General features: G+C 41.0%; 1 protein-coding gene across 1 annotated transcript in view; it reads right to left on the bottom strand.

Annotated features, from left to right (window-relative positions):
• Positions 1-21,052, bottom strand: part of LOC125466199 (rho GTPase-activating protein 23-like) — a 219,179-nt gene that overhangs the window by 192,940 nt on the left and 5,187 nt on the right. Inside the window, exon 2 of the mRNA XM_048560405.2 lies at positions 6,119-6,298. Coding sequence (XP_048416362.2) covers positions 6,119-6,298 — 180 coding nt within the window. The remainder of the gene's footprint in view (positions 1-6,118; positions 6,299-21,052) is intronic.

Below are 21,052 nucleotides of genomic sequence, written 5' to 3'. Positions count from 1 at the left end.
AGCATAGGGAACTTGTGTGTGGAGCCTGAGGAGGTAGGGGAAGCCCTAAATGAGTTTTTTGCTTCTGTCTTTACGAAAGAAACGAACTTTGTCGTGAATGAAACCTTTGAAGAGCAGGTGCGCATGCTGGAATGGATAGAGATAGACGAAGCTGATGTGCTGAAAATTTTGTCAAACATTAAGATTGACAAGTCGCCAGGCCCGGATCAGATTTGTCCTCAGCTGCTTTGGGAAGCGAGAAATGCAATTGCTTCGCCACTTGCGAAGATCTTTGCATCCTCGCTCTCCACTGGAGTCGTACCTGAGGACTGGAGAGAGGCAAATGTAATTCCTCTCTTCAAGAAAGGAAATAGGGAAATCCCCAGCAATTATAGACCGGTAAGTCTCACGTCTGTCGTCTGCAAGGTGTTAGAAAGGATTCTGAGGGATAAGATTTATGACCATCTGGAAGAGCATGGCTTGATCAAATACAGTCAACACGGCTTTGTGAGGGGTAGGTCATGCCTTACAAACCTTATCGAGTTTTTTGAGGATGTGACTAGAAAAGTTGAGCTGTGGATGTGGTGTATATGGACTTCAGTAAGGCATTTGATAAGGTTCCCCATGGTAGGCTCATTCAGAAGGTCAGGAGGAATGGGATACAGGGGAACTTAGCTGCTTGGATACAGAATTGGCTAGCCAACAGAAGACAGCGAGTGGCAGTAGAAGGAAAATATTCTGCCTGGAAGTCAGTGGTGAGTGGAGTTCCACAGGGCTCTGTCCTTGGGCCTCTACTGTTTGTAATTTTTATTAATGACTTGGACGAGGGAATTGAAGGATGGGTCAGCAAGTTTGCAGACGACACAAAGGTCGGAGGTGTCGTTGACAGTGTAGAGGGCTGTTGTAGGCTGCAGCGGGACATTGACAGGATGCAGAGATGGGCTGAGAGGTGGCAGATGGAGTTCAACCTGGATAAATGCGAGGTGATGCATTTTGGAAGGTCGAATTTGAAAGCTGAGTACAGGATTAAGGATAGGATTCTTGGCAGCGTGGAGGAACAGAGGGATCTTGGTATGCAGATACATAGATCCCTTAAAATGGCCACCCAAGTGGACAGGGTTGTTAAGAAAGCATATGGTGTTTTGGATTTCATTAACAGGGGGATTGAGTTTAAGAGTCGTGAGATCTTGTTGCAGCTCTATAAAACTTTGGTTAGACCGCACTTGGAATACTGCATCCAGTTCTGGGCGCCCTATTATAGGAAAGATGTGGATGCTTTGGAGAGGGTTCAGAGGAGGTTTACCAGGATGCTGCCTGGACTCGAGGGCTTATCTTATGAAGAGAGGTTGACTGAGCTCGGTCTCTTTTCATTGGAGAAAAGGAGGAGGAGAGGGGACCTAATTGAGGTATACAAGATAATGAGAGGCATAGATAGAGTTGATAGCCAGAGACTATTTCCCAGGGCAGAAATGGCTAGCACGAGGGGTCATAGTTTTAAGCTGGTTGGTGGAAAGTACAGAGGGGATGTCAGAGGCAGGTTCTTTACGCAGAGAGTTGTGAGAGCATGGAATGCGTTGCCAGCAGTTGTGGAAGCAAGGTCATTGGGGTCATTTAAGAGACTGCTGGACATGTATATGGTCACAGAAATTTGAGGGTGCATACATGAGTATCAATGGTCGGCACAACATTGTGGGCTGAAGGGCCTGTTCTGTGCTGTACTGTTCTATGTTCTATGTTCTATGTTCTATTAAGCAGAGGTTCACCTGCACATCTGCCAATGTGGTATACTGCATCCACTGTACCCGGTGTGGCTTCCTCTACATTGGGGAAACCAAGCGGAGGCTTGGAGACCGCTTTGCAGAACACCTCCGCTCAGTTTGCAACAAACAACTGCACCTCCCAGTCGCAAACCATTTCCACTCCCCCTCCCATTCTCTAGGTGACATGTCCATCATGGGCCTCCTGCACTGCCACAATGATGCCACCCGAAGGTTGCAGGAACAGCAACTCATATTCCGCCTGGGAACCCTGCAGCCTGATGGTATCAATGTGTACTTCACCAGTTTCAAAATCTCCCCTTCCCCTACCGCATCCCTCAACCAGCCCAGTTCGTCCCCTCCCCCCACTGCACCACACAACCAGCCCAGCTCTTCCCCCCCACCTACTGCATCCCAAAACCAGTCCAACCTGTCTCTGCCTCCCTAACCGGTTCTTCCTCTCACCCATCCCTTCCTCCCACCCCAAGCCACACCCCCATCTACCTACTAACCTCATCCCACCTCCTTGACCTGTCCGTCTTCCCTGGACTGACATATCCCCTCCCTCCCTCCCCACCTATACTCTCCTCTCCACCTATCTTCTTTTCTCCCCATCTTCGGTCCGCCTCCCCCTCTCTCCCTATTTATTCCAGAACCCTCTCCCCATGCCCCTCTCTGATGAAGGGTCTAGGCCCAAAACTTCAGCTTTTGTGCTCCTGAGATGCTGCTTGGCCTGCTGTGTTCATCCAGCTTCACATTTTATTATCTTGGCCTACGGTTACCTGCTTTTTGTCTACTTACTAAACAGTGGCATCACACTGGCTGTTTACCAATCTGCGGGATCCACCCCAGAGTCCAGCGAATTTTGGGTAAATAATTACTAGTGTATTTGCTATTTCCCCCATCATCACCTCTTTTAGTACCCTGGGATGCATTACATCAGGACCAGGAGACTTGTCTACCTTTAGCCCCATTAGCTTGTCCAGCACTGCCTCCTTTGTGATAATGATTGTTTCTAGGTTCTCACCTGCTGGCAAGAAGGTTACATCAGTTTTCGGCATGTTATTTGTGTCTTCCACTGTGAAGACCGACTTGAAATAACTGTTTAATGTCTCGGCTATTTCCTCATTCCCAGCTATTAAATTGGCTTTCTCATCCTCTAAAGGACCAATGTTTACCTTCGCCACTCTTACAATTTATACATTTATAGAAACTTTTGCTGCCTGTTTTTATATTCTAAGCTAGTTTACTCTCAATCTACCTTACTTTTCTTCAGAACTTTTTCTGTGGCTTTCTGTTGGCCTTTAAAGATTTCCCAGTCTAGTAGTTTCCCAGTACTCTTTGCTTTTTTGTATCTGTTTCTTTTTCAATCTGATACTTTCCTTTCTTTCCTCAGACATCCATGGCTGGCTCTCTCTTTTCCTACAGTTCTTCCTTATAATTGGAATATACTTCTGCTGAGTACTGAGAGAATGCGGAACAGTTTGTCAAATGCAGGAGTGAGGGTAAGGTTGAATAAGGGAGGCTAAGAGTCGTTGGTTGGTTCGCCAAGCTGACTGGTTTTCATGCAAACATTCTGTCTCCCTTCTAGGTGACGTTGGCATAGCTGTGTAGCCTTCAGTGAAGCACTATGTTTCTCTCACTCTCTGAATTTATATGTTCCACTCTGGTGTATAGTATTGTTTCTGATTTTGTACCATAGTGGTATGTAAATGGGGTCTGTTTCAACATGTTTGTTAATTGCATTGGTGGTTAAAAACTAGGACTCCAGGAATTCTTGAGCTCGTCCACTGTTGCAATAAAGAAGAACATGTTGAAACATACGCCATCTACATATCATTATGGTGCAAAACTGAAACGAGACTTCCCACCATGACAGACTGGACCACATAAATTCAGAGTATGACAGGAACGTAGCACTTCAATGGAGTCTACATGGTACTGATGTGTCATCCAGAAGGGAGACGAAATGTTTGCACAAAAACCATCCAGCTCGGCGAATCAACCAACTCCAACCACAACCTTAGCTACAAATCTTCATTAAGACATTAAAGTAAAGCTAAAAGAAAGCTAAGAGGAAAGAATAGGAAATGGTGTTAAAACAAGCAGGGTAAAAAAGGTAATCTGCTCACTGAAGCAAGAGTATGGCAGAGATAATCAATTAACACTCTGATGAAGGGTCTAGGCCTGAAATGTCAGCTTTTGTGCTCCTGAGATGCTGCTTGGGTGTATTCATCCAACTCCACACTTTGATATCCTAATTAACACTTTGCTCTGTCTTTACCAATTAGAAGCTGATGGCAACTGCCCAGTTGAAAATGTGGGTGTCAAACAGTTGACTAGTATAAAATGATAGCTGAAGAAGAGGTGCTAAAAAGGCGGGCAGCACTCCATGTGGTGAAGTCACCAGGTCAGGATGGGATGTATCGTAGATTGCTGGAAAAGGTAAGGGAGCAAATCACTGAGCAAGAAGTGGTTGTTTTGTTTATTGCATTTCTTCATTTTAGGTCAACACAATGATTGCAGGGTTTATAATTAAGATGGCTTAATAGATGTGCAAGTGAGGTACAACATCACAGGTAGAATTCTTGCAGCCCTTTACAACATCAGTAATATAAGGAAGTTGGAAGCATCACATAATGAGAGCAAAACGTCCTATTTTCCTACCAAGAGTTAGATAATGAGACCAGATTTTTGCTAGTGAGAGCAAGAAGCCTATCTGCGCATATTAGCGTGTATTAACATCCTCATTATGATTTCATCTTGCCTCATTAATATGCAATTTTCTTATTTTCCCATCTACTTCATAGAAATCAGACAGTGCCATTGCGGACATGAAAGTCAGTAGTAATCCGAAAACTCCAGCTCGCCACTTGTTCCTTCAGCCCTCCATCAGTCACCAACTAAATACGGCACACTCCATGGACAGCCACCATGCACACCACAAATCCATCAGGGCCTCCTGGTTCCCATCAGCAACACAGGGTGCTAATTTGCTTCTGCCTGAAATATCTGGGGCAATTAGTAGGAACCATATAGGACAGCTGCAGACTGCCAGAGTTTGACCTCGTGCACAGCTTTAAATCTGGCACCAGTAGCTGATTCCAGGGAGGTCACAGCAGTGGTCAATATCTTCACCTGCAGTGAGTAGGATAAAATGACAGGCAGAGTCACGTATGAGGCATGGTGCATTGGCAATGAGGCAAGTTCAGGTGGCTGGCATGAGAAAATTTGCGAGGACCACCCATGGATGGAACCCCTCCATTAAACTTGCAAGAAATGACACTTAGCTGAATTCTGGTAAGATTTAAACCCATGTATTTTTTCTGATATTTGCTAAGAATTTTTATTGCTTGCTTGATCAAATGAAATTAGAGTCTTTGCAACAGAAATATACAGCATATTTAGCTACAGCCTATTCTAGCGAACGACTAATAAATCAAAAGACAAATTTCTAGTTACATCCACTGGATTCATGACCATTTTAATGTTTTAATGTAGAAATTCTTGACTTTTAGTCCAGATTACACATCATAGGTTGTCTGTTGGCTACAATACACATTTATCAGAATGCATACAGAAAGAATGTTTCCTCTTGGGAGAAGAGTCTAGAATTGGGTGTCACTGTTTAAAATTAGAGGTTCATCCATTTAAGATAGAGATGAGATGTGTTTTCATACAGACTTCAAAAATTTCTTCTTCATAAGACAGTGAAAGCAGAATCTTTCAATCTTTTTTATTGCAGAAGCAGATAAATTCTTGAATTTGGAAAGGAATGAAGGTTTATCATTGTTAGGCAGAAATATGGAGTCACCAGGTCATGTATAGTTTTACTGAAGGAAGGAGCTGGTTCTAGGGGGCAGGGTGGCACCCACCCGATTCCAGATTCACATGTTTGCATGCTTTAATCGGGAAACCAACCTAGACCTCTAAGATGAAGAGATGGCTACCTCATTGGCTCTCTAAACAATTCCCTGCTACAGTCTACATGAATCCTAGAATTTTTACAGCGTGGAAGCAGGACATTCTACCCATCAAGTCCACACCAACCCTCCAAACAGCATCCCACTCAGAGCCACCCCTCTCCTTTATCCCTGTAAACCTGCATTTCCTATGGGTCATTCACCTAATCTGCATGTCTTTACACTGCGGGTGGAAACTAGAATATACAGAGAAAACCCATGTAAATGTGGGGAGAATGTGCAAACTCCACACTGACAGTCACCCAAAACTGGAATCGAAACTGAATCCTTGCTGTTGTTAGGCAGCAATGTTAGCCACTGAGCCACTGTGCTGCCCGTGAATGCTATCCTATTGTGGATATGTTCGGTCAAATGGGTGAAGCATATTTTAATACAACATACAATAAATGTCACTGCTACCTTAAAGCTCGGATGCAAAGTTGATTCTGGAGGGTATACAATGAAGTGCCTCAGTGTAAATCCAAAACCTTGAGAGTTCTTCTGTAGCAGCAGAGTCTTTGGACCAGGCCATGAAAATATTTCATCCTGTACCATGTTAGCATTTTCGTTGGGATTTTTCTCATCTCGTTGAGTTTTAGTCTGTAGGCAAAAAGGGAGAAAAAGAGGTTTAAAAACTCAAACCATTCACTTTAAAAATATACATAGTTTGTAATAATCCCAGTTGATATGATTTCTCGACAAGTCGGATCCCAGGATAAAATGTGGCTTGTTTTGTTTATTTAACGAAGTTTTATTTCATTGAAACATAAGCATCCAATGCTACAGACTTGGTTTTAACAAATATAAAGAAGTTCATTACATAAGAGAAAGGAATAGAAAATAGAATAGGTCAAGCTATTTCCATCTAACATGATTTGAAAGATTTAAAAAACATGATAAAATAAGATATACCATGTATCCCAACTGCACCCCTCCACAGTACTCAAACACAGGAGGAAATTCCCTTCTCCATCAGCTCTATAGCATTTGGCTTAACTGCCGCTTTTGTTTCCTGGTCTTGAATGTTTGATGGGATTGAATATTCACATGAGTGAACTTAGACATTTGCAGCTTCAAATAACTCCTTCAGGGTTTTAACAAATGACTTCTGGTCTGGAACTTTCAAACTAAACTCCTTGCACTGAGGTAACCTATTTGTTAACAGTTCAAAAATGTCTCCTTCCTTCAGGGGAAGCTGTTTTACATATCTGACTTTCGCCAGAACATCTGCAAACCAAAACCAGCAGACTTTCCAAGCTATTGGTGGCATCTTAAAGTCAAAAACAAACTCCAAATCCTTTGAACTGGAAACTAAATGCACTTCACTATTTACTCTGTGTTTGTAAAAATTCTCTCAAATAGTAAAGAAATTCCTACTAGCACACCAGGAAGTAACTTTCATACTTTTCTGAGAAGAAATCATGGCTCCAGAAAGTCTAGCAAGTTCATCTTTAAACCCCTTCATAGACACAAGCCAAAATCAACTTGCCACTAGTTCAAATTTTTGAAATCACACACTTCACATCCTAAGTTGCCATTATAAATTGGCAAACCATTTGGCAGAAAGCAATCTTGAAGTGTTACTTTCCCTCCAGCTAAGCACCACATGATATAATTATGCAGGTTGTTGAAATAATATATTTGATAAGAGACTTCCATAGCACTCAAAGTAACAATAATATTTAAATAATAATGCAACATATCTTGAGGTACATTTTCTTTGAAATGCAAACAAATTCCAAAATAAAACAGGTACATCAGTAATCCAGAGCTTGAGGTTTATGTCCTGGGGACATGGATTTGAAACCAACCGTATGGTAAAATTTGAATTTAATAAAATATTCATCTTGTTCACAAATGCCCTTTGAGGAAATGTGTCATCTTTACTGGTCTGGCCTACATGTCACTACAGACACACAGCAATATGGTTAGCTCTTAACTACTCTTTGAAATAGTCTAGCACACCACTCAGCTATATCAAAACCCATTTTCAAGTCTACTAAAAGGAATAAAACCAGATAGACTACTTAGAGACTGAAAGTAACAAGACCAAACTCAGAACTGCCAAGCTTGCCCGCTCCTTCTTACTAATATCTGAGAGGGGGGGGGGTGCAAAAATTGCGGGAGCAACCCCACAAGCCAGTCACTTTCAACGACACTTTCCAAATCTCCAAACTCTACCACCTGGTAGGTCAAGGGCAGCAGATACATGGCAACATTACCACCCACAAATTTCCCTCCAAGCCACATGCCATTTTGATTTGGAACTATATCACATCACCATTCCTTCACTATCAAGTGGTCAAAATCATGGAACTGCCAAGCTAACAACATTGTAGGTGTCCCTACACCCCATGGAGTACAAAGGCTCAATAAGACAGTTTATCCCACATTCACCAGGACATTTAGGGCTGGGCTTGACATCCACATCTCACGTACAATAAAAAAAACTAAACACATTTAAATAAATTACAATCTTATGTCACAAAAGAGTTCTAAAATCATGCCTGTTTCATCATTTCTATAAATGGTTTGGATGCGAATAAAGGAGATATGATCAGTAAGTTTGCAGATGACATCAAAATAGGTGACATAGTGGATAATGAAGAAGACCATCTCCAAGCACAAAAGGATCTTGGTCAGATGAGCCAATAGGCTGAGGACTGGCAGAGAGAGTTTAATTTTGTTAAATGGGATATGTTGCATTTTGGTAAGGCAAACCAAGACAGGACTTTAATAGTTAATGGTGGCGCCCTGGGGAGTGTTGCCAAAGAGACCTAGGGGGGCAAATGCACATATCCTAGAAAGTGGAGGTGCTAGACAGAGTGGTGAAGAAGGCATTTGGCACACTTGTCTTCATTGAATATAGGAGTAGGAGTGTCACGTTGCAGCTGAATAGGACATTGGCGAGGCTACCTTTAGAATAATGCATGTTCAATTCTGGCTGTCCTTCTATGGACTAGGATGTTGTTAAATATGAGGATGCAGAAGAGATTTACAAAGATATGGATGCGACTAGAGAGTTTGAGCTATAGTGAGAGGCTGAAAAGGCTGGGGATTTTTTTCCTATGCAATGTCAGAGGCTGAGGAGTAACCTTACAGAGGTTTATAAGTCCATGCTTCTCATGATTAAGATGAATAGCCAAGGTCTTTTTCCCCAGAGTGCAGGAGTCCAAAACTAGAGCACTTGGGTTTAAGGAGAGAGGGAGAAGATTTAAAAAAAAGACTTGAAAGGTAATTTTTCATTCAGAGGATGGTGCATTTGTGGAATGAGCTTCCACAGGAAGTGGTGGAGCTAGGTACAGTTAGAACATTTAAAAGGCATCTGGATGGGTATATGAATAGGAAGGGTTTACGGGGACTTGGGACAATGTTGGTAGATGTCAAATTGGGATGTGTGGTGACTGAGGGCAAATAAACCAAAGGGTCTGTTTCTGCACCTGTCTGACTCTATGGCTCTATAATAACACAGATCATTGAGTCTGTCTCAACTCTTTGAAGAAAACCATCCACTTAGCCCCATAGGGCTGCAACTCTTTCTTTTCCAAATGCTTATACAATATGCTTTTGAAACCACTTTTAAATCTGTACATGCTACTCTATTTGGCACGGTATTCCAAATCCTCTCCACTCATTGCATAGAGGTTTTCCTGATGTCACCTTTGGCCTTCAGCCAATCTGCAGCCTTCAGCTATTATTTTTTCCTCCATCAGAAATAATTTCCCTTTGTTTATTTTATCTAAACTTCTCTTGATTTTAAACATCCTTCTCAAATCTCCTTGCAGTCTTCTCTCAATTTATCCACATAACTATAATTCTTCAACACTGAAAACATTTTAGTAAATCTCTTCTGTACTCCTTACAAAGTCTTCATGTCCTACCTAAAATGTGGTGTCCAGAATTGGACGCAGTGCTCCAGCTGAGCCCAAACTAGGATTTTACACTGAACACGAAAGCCACAACATTAAACTAATATCACTATTTATATTCTAAATGTTTTTTATCCTCTTCACGACTTTTGAAAATATACAGGGGGAAAAAAGAGATCCTAAGGATAGGCAATAGTGGTCTCAGAATACAGATAATTTTACTTATGGGAGTTTTAACTTCAGCAAAAAGATGCCCATATATAATTAAGTTACAAAAGCCCATTTTGAAATTTGCAGTAAAGTGACAATGTACAGGGCTCAATCATTTGTTTTTCAACGTAGTTGCCAATCCTTAAGAATTGGTCTTGTTAGTTGCTCTGTGTACCATTAAAGGGCAGGCCAAACCATCTGCATTAGAGTGAATCCCAGAAAAACACGCAGAATATGCAGGAAATACTGCGATGTGACAATTCAGACTCTGGCTCAGCCTTACAAGTATTCTAATTTTAACAGCTATAAGGCTTCATCAAGTCTTTTAAAAGACTTGGAAACTACTGATCCAGCACAAGTTCACAGATGGTTCAACATTTTTGATTGTAATCTTTCTCTAAAAGGTTTGTGGTATATTGTGCTCCAACTGTTATGCATTAGCTCAAAAGTGGAATTCAGACCTCATAAGTCAACTACTTCAGATTATTTAAAAGTAGATTTATAATACAAATTAAAATTTACTAGAACACAATTACCAAGTCAAATAATGCGACAAACTCCAAGAGTCATATGCCACTAGAATTGTTTCTCTCTCTACAGATGGTGCCAGACCTGATGTTTTTCTTACTGTTTTCCTCAAACTCCCATTATCCACGGTATTTGTTTTCATTTTATTACTACAAACTCACAAGACAAAGTTTACTGCAATTGAGGAAAACTCAGTATTGTTTATTGAATCTTTTAAAAAGCCACGTTCATTAGGCAAGAATCTCTCACCCAATATACTCCCAATTGTTTCTCTACAATGAAAAGTAGGAACATAAGAATTTCGTGATTACGCACGTACTAACACTTACAAATAGAAAAGGTTGCATGTTTATTAATGAATGTTGCGCCATGTTAATTTATCTGCCAAAGAATAGAAAGGAAAATCTTTCAAGGCATTTCAAAATCCCAAAATTTAAAAACATCTTCCTTAACTGCTACTTTGAATTTACCTGAATGGGTAGCCTGGCTGCTGTTGTCAGATAATATCTTTTCACTTATTTAATTCTTGCCAGCATGAATATGTTTTACAAATCATTTTAGCTTCTGGTTAGTGCCTCTTAGATTGTTAATCAAATGACAAAGGACTTCTCTCTAATGTAGAGACAGCTCTGCTTTCAGAACTGTTCAAAATATGTTATACAAAAGTAACTTCTAAAACCAGTCTCTCCTGTTCATGACTGCTGATAAAATTGTGAAGACATTGTGTAAGTGAAGAGTTGCGTCACAATGTTGCATTCTCAGTGCTACCTCAAATGGCTGCTTAACATGAAGGAGTACAGATCCACAGGCTTAAAGGTGGTACAGCACATAAAAATTTGCAGGAGGCTTCCCTGCTCATGTTTGACCTGATGCCATATGGCTTCATGAGATTCAAACTTAATGTTTGAAATTCCCAGTACAACTCTGTCCTGAGGGTATACCACTGTGCCTCCAGCTCTGTTGGGTCTCTCCTGCCAGTGTAAGCCAAGTGCTGGCCAGATCAGGTCAGGATGGCAGTTTGTTTCCCTGGAGAACATTACTGAAGCAGATGGATTATTCTGACAATCAGTAATGGTTTCATGGATACGTCAGAATTAAAAGTTTAAGTTTCTTTTTAAATTGAATTCAAAATCCATTTACTAATTTGGGATTCAAATCCAGTTTCCCAGAACATTACCTGAGTTGCTAGATTACGAATCCAGCGATACTACTAAGCCCTTGCCTCCCCTTGTCTGGAACTCTCCATCTTAGAGAATTGTGGAGGATAGATTACTGAAAGTATTTGAACAGGAGGCAAATAAAGCTTGGAAATATTGGGGATTTGAGGGCTTTGATGACCTAATATGAAAGAGGTGGTGAGACCTGGGACAGATCAGCCATGGTCTTGTTGAATGACAGAGCAGGTCTGAGGGGCCAAATGTCCTCCGCATGCTCCTATGCTTATGCTCTTAAACAAGTTGATTCTGTTGTTTCTAGAGGGCAAAGTTCCTCCATGTGGGTCAGAACATCTGGATTCATATTCCACCTGTCCTGGACATGCGTCATAACATATCCAAACAGCATGATTTGCTACATTCAGGCCCATCTGCTCCTGCACCCCATTACATTGTGTCTTTGCTCTTGCTACTAAAAATAGTAGTTTCACATTTTGACACATTAAACTTCATCTGCCACCTGACCACCCATTCCACCAGCCAGCCCATTTGAAGCTCATCACTATACTCAGCAAAGGTCGCAATGCTTCCAGGTTCATACCATCCACAAGCTTTGGAAGTGTAGCCTGTACACCAAAGTCCAAGTCATTGATATATATCAGGAAAAGCAAGGGTGCCAATACTGATCCCAAGGAATTCCACTACACACTTCCCTCTAGCCTTAAAAACATCCACCAAAAACATCCAGCTGATGGCTGTAAGGTTTGTGACTTGAAGTTTATTTGAGGGTGAAACAGACCTACTTTTAATCAATATGAGAATCAAGGATCTCAGAATAAAGATAAAAATAGGTCAAGCTGAGGATTAACAGAGAGCCATGATCATATCGAATGGAGGAGCAAACTCAAATGGGCCTAATGGCCTACATCTGATTCTGTATCATATGGTAACCACCACGCCTTGTTTCATAACATTTAGGCAATTCCACACCCATATGGCTACAGTCTCTTCTTCTATGAACTGTAACTTTGCTCAAAGTCTATTATTTAACACTGTCTCAAATGCTTTTTGGGAGTCATGTCAACTGCAATGCCTTCAATTTTCTCTGTTATTCCATTAAGTTAGTCAAATTTAATTTCTCCACAGAAATCTTCACTAACTTTCTGTAATTAACCCACATTTAGGATTCACAGGTGGTCCAGTTTCTTCACTTAGAGGGCTGTGCATCTTTGGAATTCTCTCTCTGCCCCCACCCCTGCTGGATATTCAGACATTGACTGTAATAAATGTTAGATGTCAACAGATTTTTGTACTCTTCTGGAACCAAGAGCAATGAAAATCAAACAAGAAACAGAGTTGAGGTTGAAGGTGAGCTATATGATCGTCAGTAACAGAGCAGGTTAGAAGGATTGTACAACCTGTTGGTTCTCTTTGTTTCACTCTTACAAGAGTTTACAGTTCCTTGTTCTGATATTTTATACAGTATTTTTAAAAATGTCACCTAGAAGCGGGCCAAAAATGGACACACTGCTGATTTTCTATACATGGTCTAACATTTCACTCGAACCATAAATAAGGGAAAGGAAAGAGTTACATCTAAATTGACAGAATTTTCAAATTCACACTTTTCAATTTCAAAATCAGCAACTTAAAAATTAAAATGATTAATTTTCTGCTTTGCTTTTTTAAAAAACTCCTGCCAATTCTGCCAGTAAAACAAATGACAGACTTACAAATCAAACATGAGCTCAAAATCACGTGTTTCCAATTAACACCAAGATCTAATATACCATCTGTGATATCATTTTTCAACACTAAGAACAGTGTCAGAACATGCCAAAATTCCACAGGGAGTCAGAAAAAGCACTACTTCCATATTTAAAAGTATTCCAGCTGCCATTCCCACTCTTGTTAGCATTTTTTTTATTAACAACTTCAGCCCTGTTAATTTTGGGGGATGAACAGTAAAGATTCAATGACCCCCATAAGATACTTACAGATGATAAAGTCTATATAATTTATCTATTCAGATGATCATACACTCGCCATTGTTTTAAAAATGAATCCAAGATTATCACCTTCACTACACTGCCTGCTTGTACATTCCAAGTGCCGATCACTTCCTGTGGGAAAGGCTTCCTGAAACTACAGGTCCATTAGGGTACCTTCCTTTAACAGGAAGGTCACTGGAATGCATTATATGTTGTCTGACAATCAAAGAACAGAGGTTAGTACAGAGTTTTGTCTCACCAACTAATGGAAATTACTGAGGAAATTGCAAAGTTAGAAGGTAAAGGAAGTTGAACAGACTATATTCATTTTCAAAGTGTTTTCGGAATAGGGCTGAACAAAAGACTGCTGAGCAAATGTTGCATCAAGAGCTTTTCAGCAGGTTTTAGCTTCAAAATAGAATTGATTGTGTCTGTATAAGCAAAGGGTAATTTAAATATTAGAGGCGGTCTGTTGGGCCTGCCACATAAGTGACCAGGGATTCATGTTTGATCCTTTGCTCTTCACCATCTTAGATGAATGGCCTAAATGCTACAAAGAGACGTTCAGCAATTAGAGCCACAGACAAAGAGATAGATCTAGACACTAGGAAAATGAAATTGTATGCGACACATGCATTCTAAGTGCAAATAATGCATCTATATCAAGATATTTCTAAGCATGTATAACACTCTTGATGGTTAGCTACCACTAATGGAGGTGAAGTGAAAGGAGGACCTTGGAAGTTGACAAAATATCGAAGAGGGTGAACTGCCAGTGTGCAAGACTGGTAGAAGTGATTAAGTTTTTAAAGCATATATTTAGAACAATAAAATATTAGGGCCACTTCAAGGATATGGTATCTGTTTTGATCCATTCTGATGGTGAAAGATGACAGAACCCTTAGAAAAGGTAATTACCAGAATAAACTTTGGTATTTGAGGTTATGAAAGCCAAAGGGGAACTGTTTCCGTACATGTAGCCGTACTATTTGAGCTGGACAAAAGGAAATCAGTAAAGTTAATCATAGCTGTTAAAGTAGATGCCATTAAATACTACTTTTCATTATTTGCTAACCTCCAGAAATAGGTTGAATTTTTAAAAGGGCTTCAAAAGGAAGTTGAATGAGTTTCTGCTGTGGAAGGATGTCATTTGAAGGTAAAGCTGGTAAACATAAAACAGTAATAACAGTCACTGTAAGCTCATAGAGCTTGTTTAATAGCTATCAGGAGTAATGGAGCTTTCTTTTCCACTATTCTTTCCCAAGATGAGTTGACTGGTGTGTGTTGATAATCCCAGCTATTGAGGTAATCAGGCCACTGGATTAAGCCCCAAGTATGGTGGGAATGCTGCTGAGGGCTGCTAGCTGGGCAGTTCTCTGGTACTAGAAGTGCCACTAGGACTGGTGGCCACTATTTAAACTTTAGAGTTACTTCAACATTGATTGTTTCATAGATCACCAGGGTGAATGTGGGAATAATTCACTGGTGAAGGAGACTGGCAGTGGTTTAGAAGAAAGGGCAAAGGGCATCTTCTATTCTGGATCCCTTGGCCAAGCACAAAATGTCTATGAATGAGAGAAACTCCTTTTCTCTTCAGAAGGCAGCTGGCAAACTGTGTTTGCTGTCAGCACTATTTCAAAACGTGTCCCTTGCTCACTTAAGGTTGAATACCAGTGGCAGCAGACTGAATCCATAAGTGATCCAAAACCCCGCCCTGCATCCAGGTACAGTTGGGTGACATTAAACTCTACCTAAAGTCTTTCCATTTAATTTATACAATACGACTTCTGGCTTTAGGATTCAGTTCCCAGTAAAGTAGATTACATCTATTGATTATGATGATAAGACCCCTCTGTGTCTTTCCCTGCTCAGCCTCAAACCTCCATGACGTTTGGTGGTTTTGCATAGCATGCATGGGGGGGAATGGGCTTGCAACCTCCACAGTTTTGTCACAGAGGGAATAAGCAGCCATCAAGGGCATAGGTTGGCATAAAAAGTGTATGAGGGGCCAAATGATGCATGGAGGGGCATGGGATCTCTTTGTTTTCATATACAAAATCCTGTTCCCTACTGATTACCATTGACAGAGATTTTGAAACTGCGCAGTGCAGACCACTGATTCCCTGAGTATCATGTTTCATCTACTGACTAAGGCATTGTTTTAATTATATCTACGTAAACAGAACAAGAAGCCAAATGAAGTGCGGCAAAAGGCAAGGACTTCTGGCCCTGATTCTGCTATTCAACTGTTAGACCTACCTGCTTGGTACCACATAAATCGCTATGACAATATATAGAGTTGTTTGATGAGGATCTATGTATTCATGTCCTAATTGGTTTGATTAGAAAGTCTACAATAAAATTAGTTTAAGTCAGTATCACAGATTGAGAAATAGGAGTGTTTCTTTCCCTGGTTGAAATTATTTTGGCTAATGGTGCTTGATGTAACTACAAAATCCAGTATTGTGTACGTGTAAAGAATTGCCACTTTGCAATTTGATGTTCATCATTCAATGCAAAATTAAAGCTTTAATGAGGAGTTCTATAAATGCATCATACCAAACAGTAATTATTTGATGCTAGAAGTATTGGAGAAAATATGGAAAATGGCTAAGTAATATTACAGGATGACTCCCAAGCGATCCAGAAGCTGGTGGGCTTCTTTTTGAAGAAGCTCAAATTGATATCAAAGAAAATACTCCACCATCAAAAAGGAAGAGCTGGCGATATGGGGGCCCTTCAGCAATTCAAAGTGTGTGCGTATATCACAGGGGCAGAGAGACTTCGGTGTTTATGGACTACAACCGATTAATATTTATGAGAGAGATTTAAACATAAAATATACAACAGCTGTTCTGGTGGAGCCTGTCACTTCAATGGTTTAATATCAAGTTAGCCCACATCAAGGGTACAAGTAAGATGCCGTGACAAGGGTGTAAAGAAGTCTGAATTTCCTGTGTAAATATACAATAATTAGGAATGTATACTGTTGTTGTTATACTAAGATAGGCATTCAAGATTATAAAGTTTTCATGGAAGGGATAAGAAGTTGAATTTATTACACACCTCATCCTAACACACAACTAACCCATAATGAAATGCCCTGGAATGTGTTTCATTCCTTTTGATGGGATACTGTGTGATAACCCTACCCATTCATTCTAACTTTTCCTTTTATAATGAACTTCTAACATTATTTTTCTGGAAACGATTTTTGACAGGAAGACTGGGATTCTGTATAAAGTTCATGATTAGTTGGCAGACTGTCCCATTGGGGAGCTGCTGCAGAAAGTCAACCAAAGTTAAGAGCAAGGTTAACCTTATGATCTTACATCATGAAGTCAGAAGTGATCAGTTAAAAAAAGTAACAATCTGGAGGGAAAAACTAGGAACCAGACTTTAAGGCAAACCCTGCAGCCCTGTGTGGTTAGTCAACAGCTAGAACTTGAGCAATGAAGTCCGAGAAAGAGTGTCACTCCTGTTCCGGGAGTAATCCTAAGTGCCTGCTAGGTTGGGAACCATGGGACATGCTTGAAGCAAAGAACAAATGCCTGTAACTGGAGCAGTAAAGATGTGATGAAGGGTCTCTGCCTGAAACGTCAGCTTTTGTGCTCCTAAGATGCTGCTTGGCCTGCTGTGTTTATCCAGCTCTACACTTTATTACGGTCAAATGGAAGGCTATTTTCAGCTAGGAGCCATATCATGACTGTCTGATTGGTAGGGTTGAAAGAAACCAACTCAAGTGAGTAACTTTTTCAAAGGCTTCAGCTCTTTCCTCACCAAACTGTCCTAGAGTTGCTCAGAGGGGGTTTAGCACATTTGGAGGTTGGAACTGCTAGCCTGAGATTCAAATATTCTGAGTGCAGCCATGTAGCTTACCAACTTTCCCTCGTTCTATATTTAACCTAATATCTAATCTCCGCTACTGACCTTCTGTCTTGTCTATCAGGTTTAAGAGAGAGCTTGGGGAAAAAGGGAGATTCTGGGCTAATTGTCCAGGTAGTTAGTTAGTGGCTTTAAAAGATCACATTATTCTCATTTTTAGAAACTGGTAAACTACTTTTCATTAGTAATAAACAGTGATTCTCTTTTAATGTAAAACGAACAGTGTCAGCAGTCTTTGGAGTAAGTATAACTTGGGACCAGTTAATTGAGAAACAGATCAATTGGGAGGAGTTATTGCAATAACGCCACAAAACTTTCATCGTATATTACAATCTGTGGGTCTCCACTTCGCGTTTGTCCATATGATTAATTCAGAGTCAGTGACACATCTGAATTGAAAGCAAACAAATCTGAATATTTTCTAAATGGTAAGAGGCTACAAAGTGCTGGCTAACAACAAGATTTAGCTATCCACAAGTTATGATCAGATCCTCAGTGGAGATCCCCAACTTGTTACAATTCCAGATGAGTTATTCCAAAATGTTATGCTCCTGAATGAAGAAGAAATTTGCTTCCCTTCTTAAATTGACTCCTCTTTTGCTTGGTCACAAGGTTAATTTAGAAAGGATCCTTTACTAATCTAAATGTATTGATGTTTTTAAAATAAGAGCCAAATTAACCAGCTTTTTAGAGATTTTTATACATTAAATGTGAGGAAAGATGACAAAAAAAATTTAGAAATGTGAATTGAGTAAACAAATAATTGTTTTTAAAAAAAGTACTTTCTTTGGGATCTGTGAAGATTAGGTGATGGAATAATGTGACCATTAAATCGGATGATACCTACCGCTGACATTAAAGCTGAAATAACTCCACGAAGGCTCGCATCCAGCCATTAATTCACCTTTTATTTACTTGTGCGTGGTACAGGCACTGACCCACCTAGCACTGAACCATCTCCTAGTGTGAGCAGAATCCCTGACACACTTGTTTGAATCTGTCAGCCTGAACTCCCTGATTTGACCAGATTAACAGCCCCAGTCAAGGAATTCACTCTATGAGACCAACGAGGCTGACTTTGTTCCAAACACTACATCCCTCCCTTTCTAAGTCCTGGGACATAGGCCCTTTTTTTTGTACTTTCTCCTGGGGCATTCTCGCAGCGTGGCCAGTTCCTCCAACTCTGCCTCGGATACTGACAGCGAGTACTGACCTGTAGCCTGCCTCTTGTGCCTGGAGAATCTCAGGCGAAAACTCCTCTTCTTCAGGAGGTAACCATGCCAAGACTATAATATGCTGTGTCCATCTTGTCCTCAGGGTTTTCTCTGATGCTAGGCGAAGGGGGAGAACCCATGGATTCTGACAGCCTTGCCGGATGTTCTGAAGGCCCAAGTATGTTTTGCTCTCACCCTGTTTGCAAGGTTGCAGTTTTCATATGGTCCCTGTGCTTGCTCAGGACCAACTCACCAACCAGAACTCTGTACATCATGGAACCTGACCTCGTACTGACCATGCCACTTACTCATGCATGGGCATTCCCACGGTTCCTACACAACATTTCATCCCCTCAACTGAACTGCCTCTCTTGTTTAGAGGAGTCTTCTTCCCAGCACTGCCATTTCTGATGCAGGTTTTACCCTCCAGCCCATGTCCAGGAAAATCAGATTTTGTCTGGTGCCGTGTCTACCACACATTAGCAATTCTGACATGGCATTAGGAGTGATCCTATAATCAAACAGGAACTGGGACAGTTTGGTATCGAGTGTAGCTATGGGCTGTTTCTTTGAGCCTGTCTTCAAAGTTTGGGCTGCTTTTTCTACCTCAGCTGTCCTTACATGCCAAATACCATTCAATTTCAGGAAATATTTGAGTTCCCTGCCGGTAAATGATGACCCAGTGTGTGTGATCAACACCTCCAGGAGTCCATGAATTGCATTAGATACTCGCAACAGTTCACCTGTCGCCCCAAATTTGATAAATGAACTCTACGCATTTTCAACCACTTTGAATGGGTGTCCATAAGCACTAAAAACAGAGCCCATGAAAGGGCCGGCATGTTATTGTACAGCCAGAGTCCAGGGTTTACCTTGCCATTCCCACAAATGTGGAGGAGCTATCGGCAGTAATTTTGACCCTGTTGGTGCTCAGCCACTACATAACCAACATAGCCATGTTGGCGTCCAATCCTGGCCATCAGACATAACTTCTTGCCAACATCCTCACTTTGGACACCCCAGGATAAGCCTTGAGGAGTTCACCTGGTATCTGAAGGCAACTTCTCTTGAGACAAATCATCCATCCCCACCAACCCCCCACAAATAATAATATGCCATTTTCTACGGTGACCAAGTCTCGCCTCGTGCCAGAAGGGTTACACAATTCTGGCTAATGCTACCCCAAAAGGCACTCTCATATTGGTACAAACCCTTATGGGTATTAACTGTAACATACCTCTGAGAATTCTCATCTAATCACAATTACAGGGTTGCATGGCTCATGTACAGCTTTGTAAGGATAACCCGCCAGTTTTGCATATAAACCCTCTATGTGAGGGATTTGGTATTTATCCAACTGCAAAAAGTGGTTCACTGTTTGTTTGAAATCCCCACAAAAGGTGAACCAACCCATTGGGTTTTACAATTGTCAATACTCATGCTGCCCATCCCACAAGTCTGATGATTTCTTTGCTTTCCAGCCTCCTGATTTCTGCCTCTACTTTTGCACATAAGACAAAGGGCACTGGGCAGGCCTTGCAGAATCATGTAATTGCTTCTTGGTCAATGTGCAAGGGGCCCTGGCTCCTTTGATAGTCCCTAAGCCTCTCTGGAAAACTTCCAGGTATTTAATTAGGACTCAAGGCAGCCATTTTCTATTCAAAAAGAGTTGGGCTAATCAAGTCAAATTCTTCTCAACCAGTTTCTCCCCATCAGGCTTGCGCCCAAACCTTTTACTACAATCAGTGGTATCGGAACCAGCTACTTGTCGTAAGAGACCGGAACCGAAGTCGTAGCCTAAATTTGTAAATGTTCCCTGGCACAGGTTCACAGCCTGGCTGAGGTGTTATGCAAATTTAAGTATTGGAGTCCAGAGCAAATTTTGGTAATGACTGATTCCATAATTATTGATACTGCCACACTGGGATCGAACTCCATTAGAACTAGGTGACTATTATAATTTATTTTGATATATCATTTATTTTGATTGATTCTGACCCAAATGTTGCTAAGCAATTTACCTGTTCCAAACCAGATGCAAGTGGACTTTCCAAAGTGTGCATCTCCTGGATATAGGCCTACAAGTTCTGTTAGACACCTTAACCCTAGTGGGACTCTTCTGCTGTCTCAAGTCCATATGCTGACAGCAACTACAATGGCCTTGAGAAAATTTTAACTATTTGCCTGAGATTTGGTTTTGCTTTGGGGTTTTGCTGTGGGCTGACAGAGGATGCCTCTGTTTAGGATGTTCTGAGTAAGGCTATGTAGTTGCCTTCACTCAAGTGGATTCCCCAAGCTCAGTCAGCCTGGTAAGGGTGCCCACTTGCTGCATTTTCTACCAAAGTCAGTCACAGTCCAGTTGGGCTTCATTTAGTAAGCGTTTTTGCATGGTCACATCATTCATCTCACTCTCGTTGCCAGTGAAATAATCCCACAAAGACCAGTATCGCAACACCAAATCACCCTTTATTTACACATGCATGGTATACGAGGCTGATCCAGC

Source organism: Stegostoma tigrinum, chromosome 31 (assembly GCF_030684315.1).
Source record: "Stegostoma tigrinum isolate sSteTig4 chromosome 31, sSteTig4.hap1, whole genome shotgun sequence".
Taxonomy (NCBI): domain Eukaryota; kingdom Metazoa; phylum Chordata; class Chondrichthyes; order Orectolobiformes; family Stegostomatidae; genus Stegostoma; species Stegostoma tigrinum.
The sequence above is the reverse complement of the archived record's forward strand: the minus strand, read 5'-3'. Positions and strand labels throughout refer to the sequence as shown.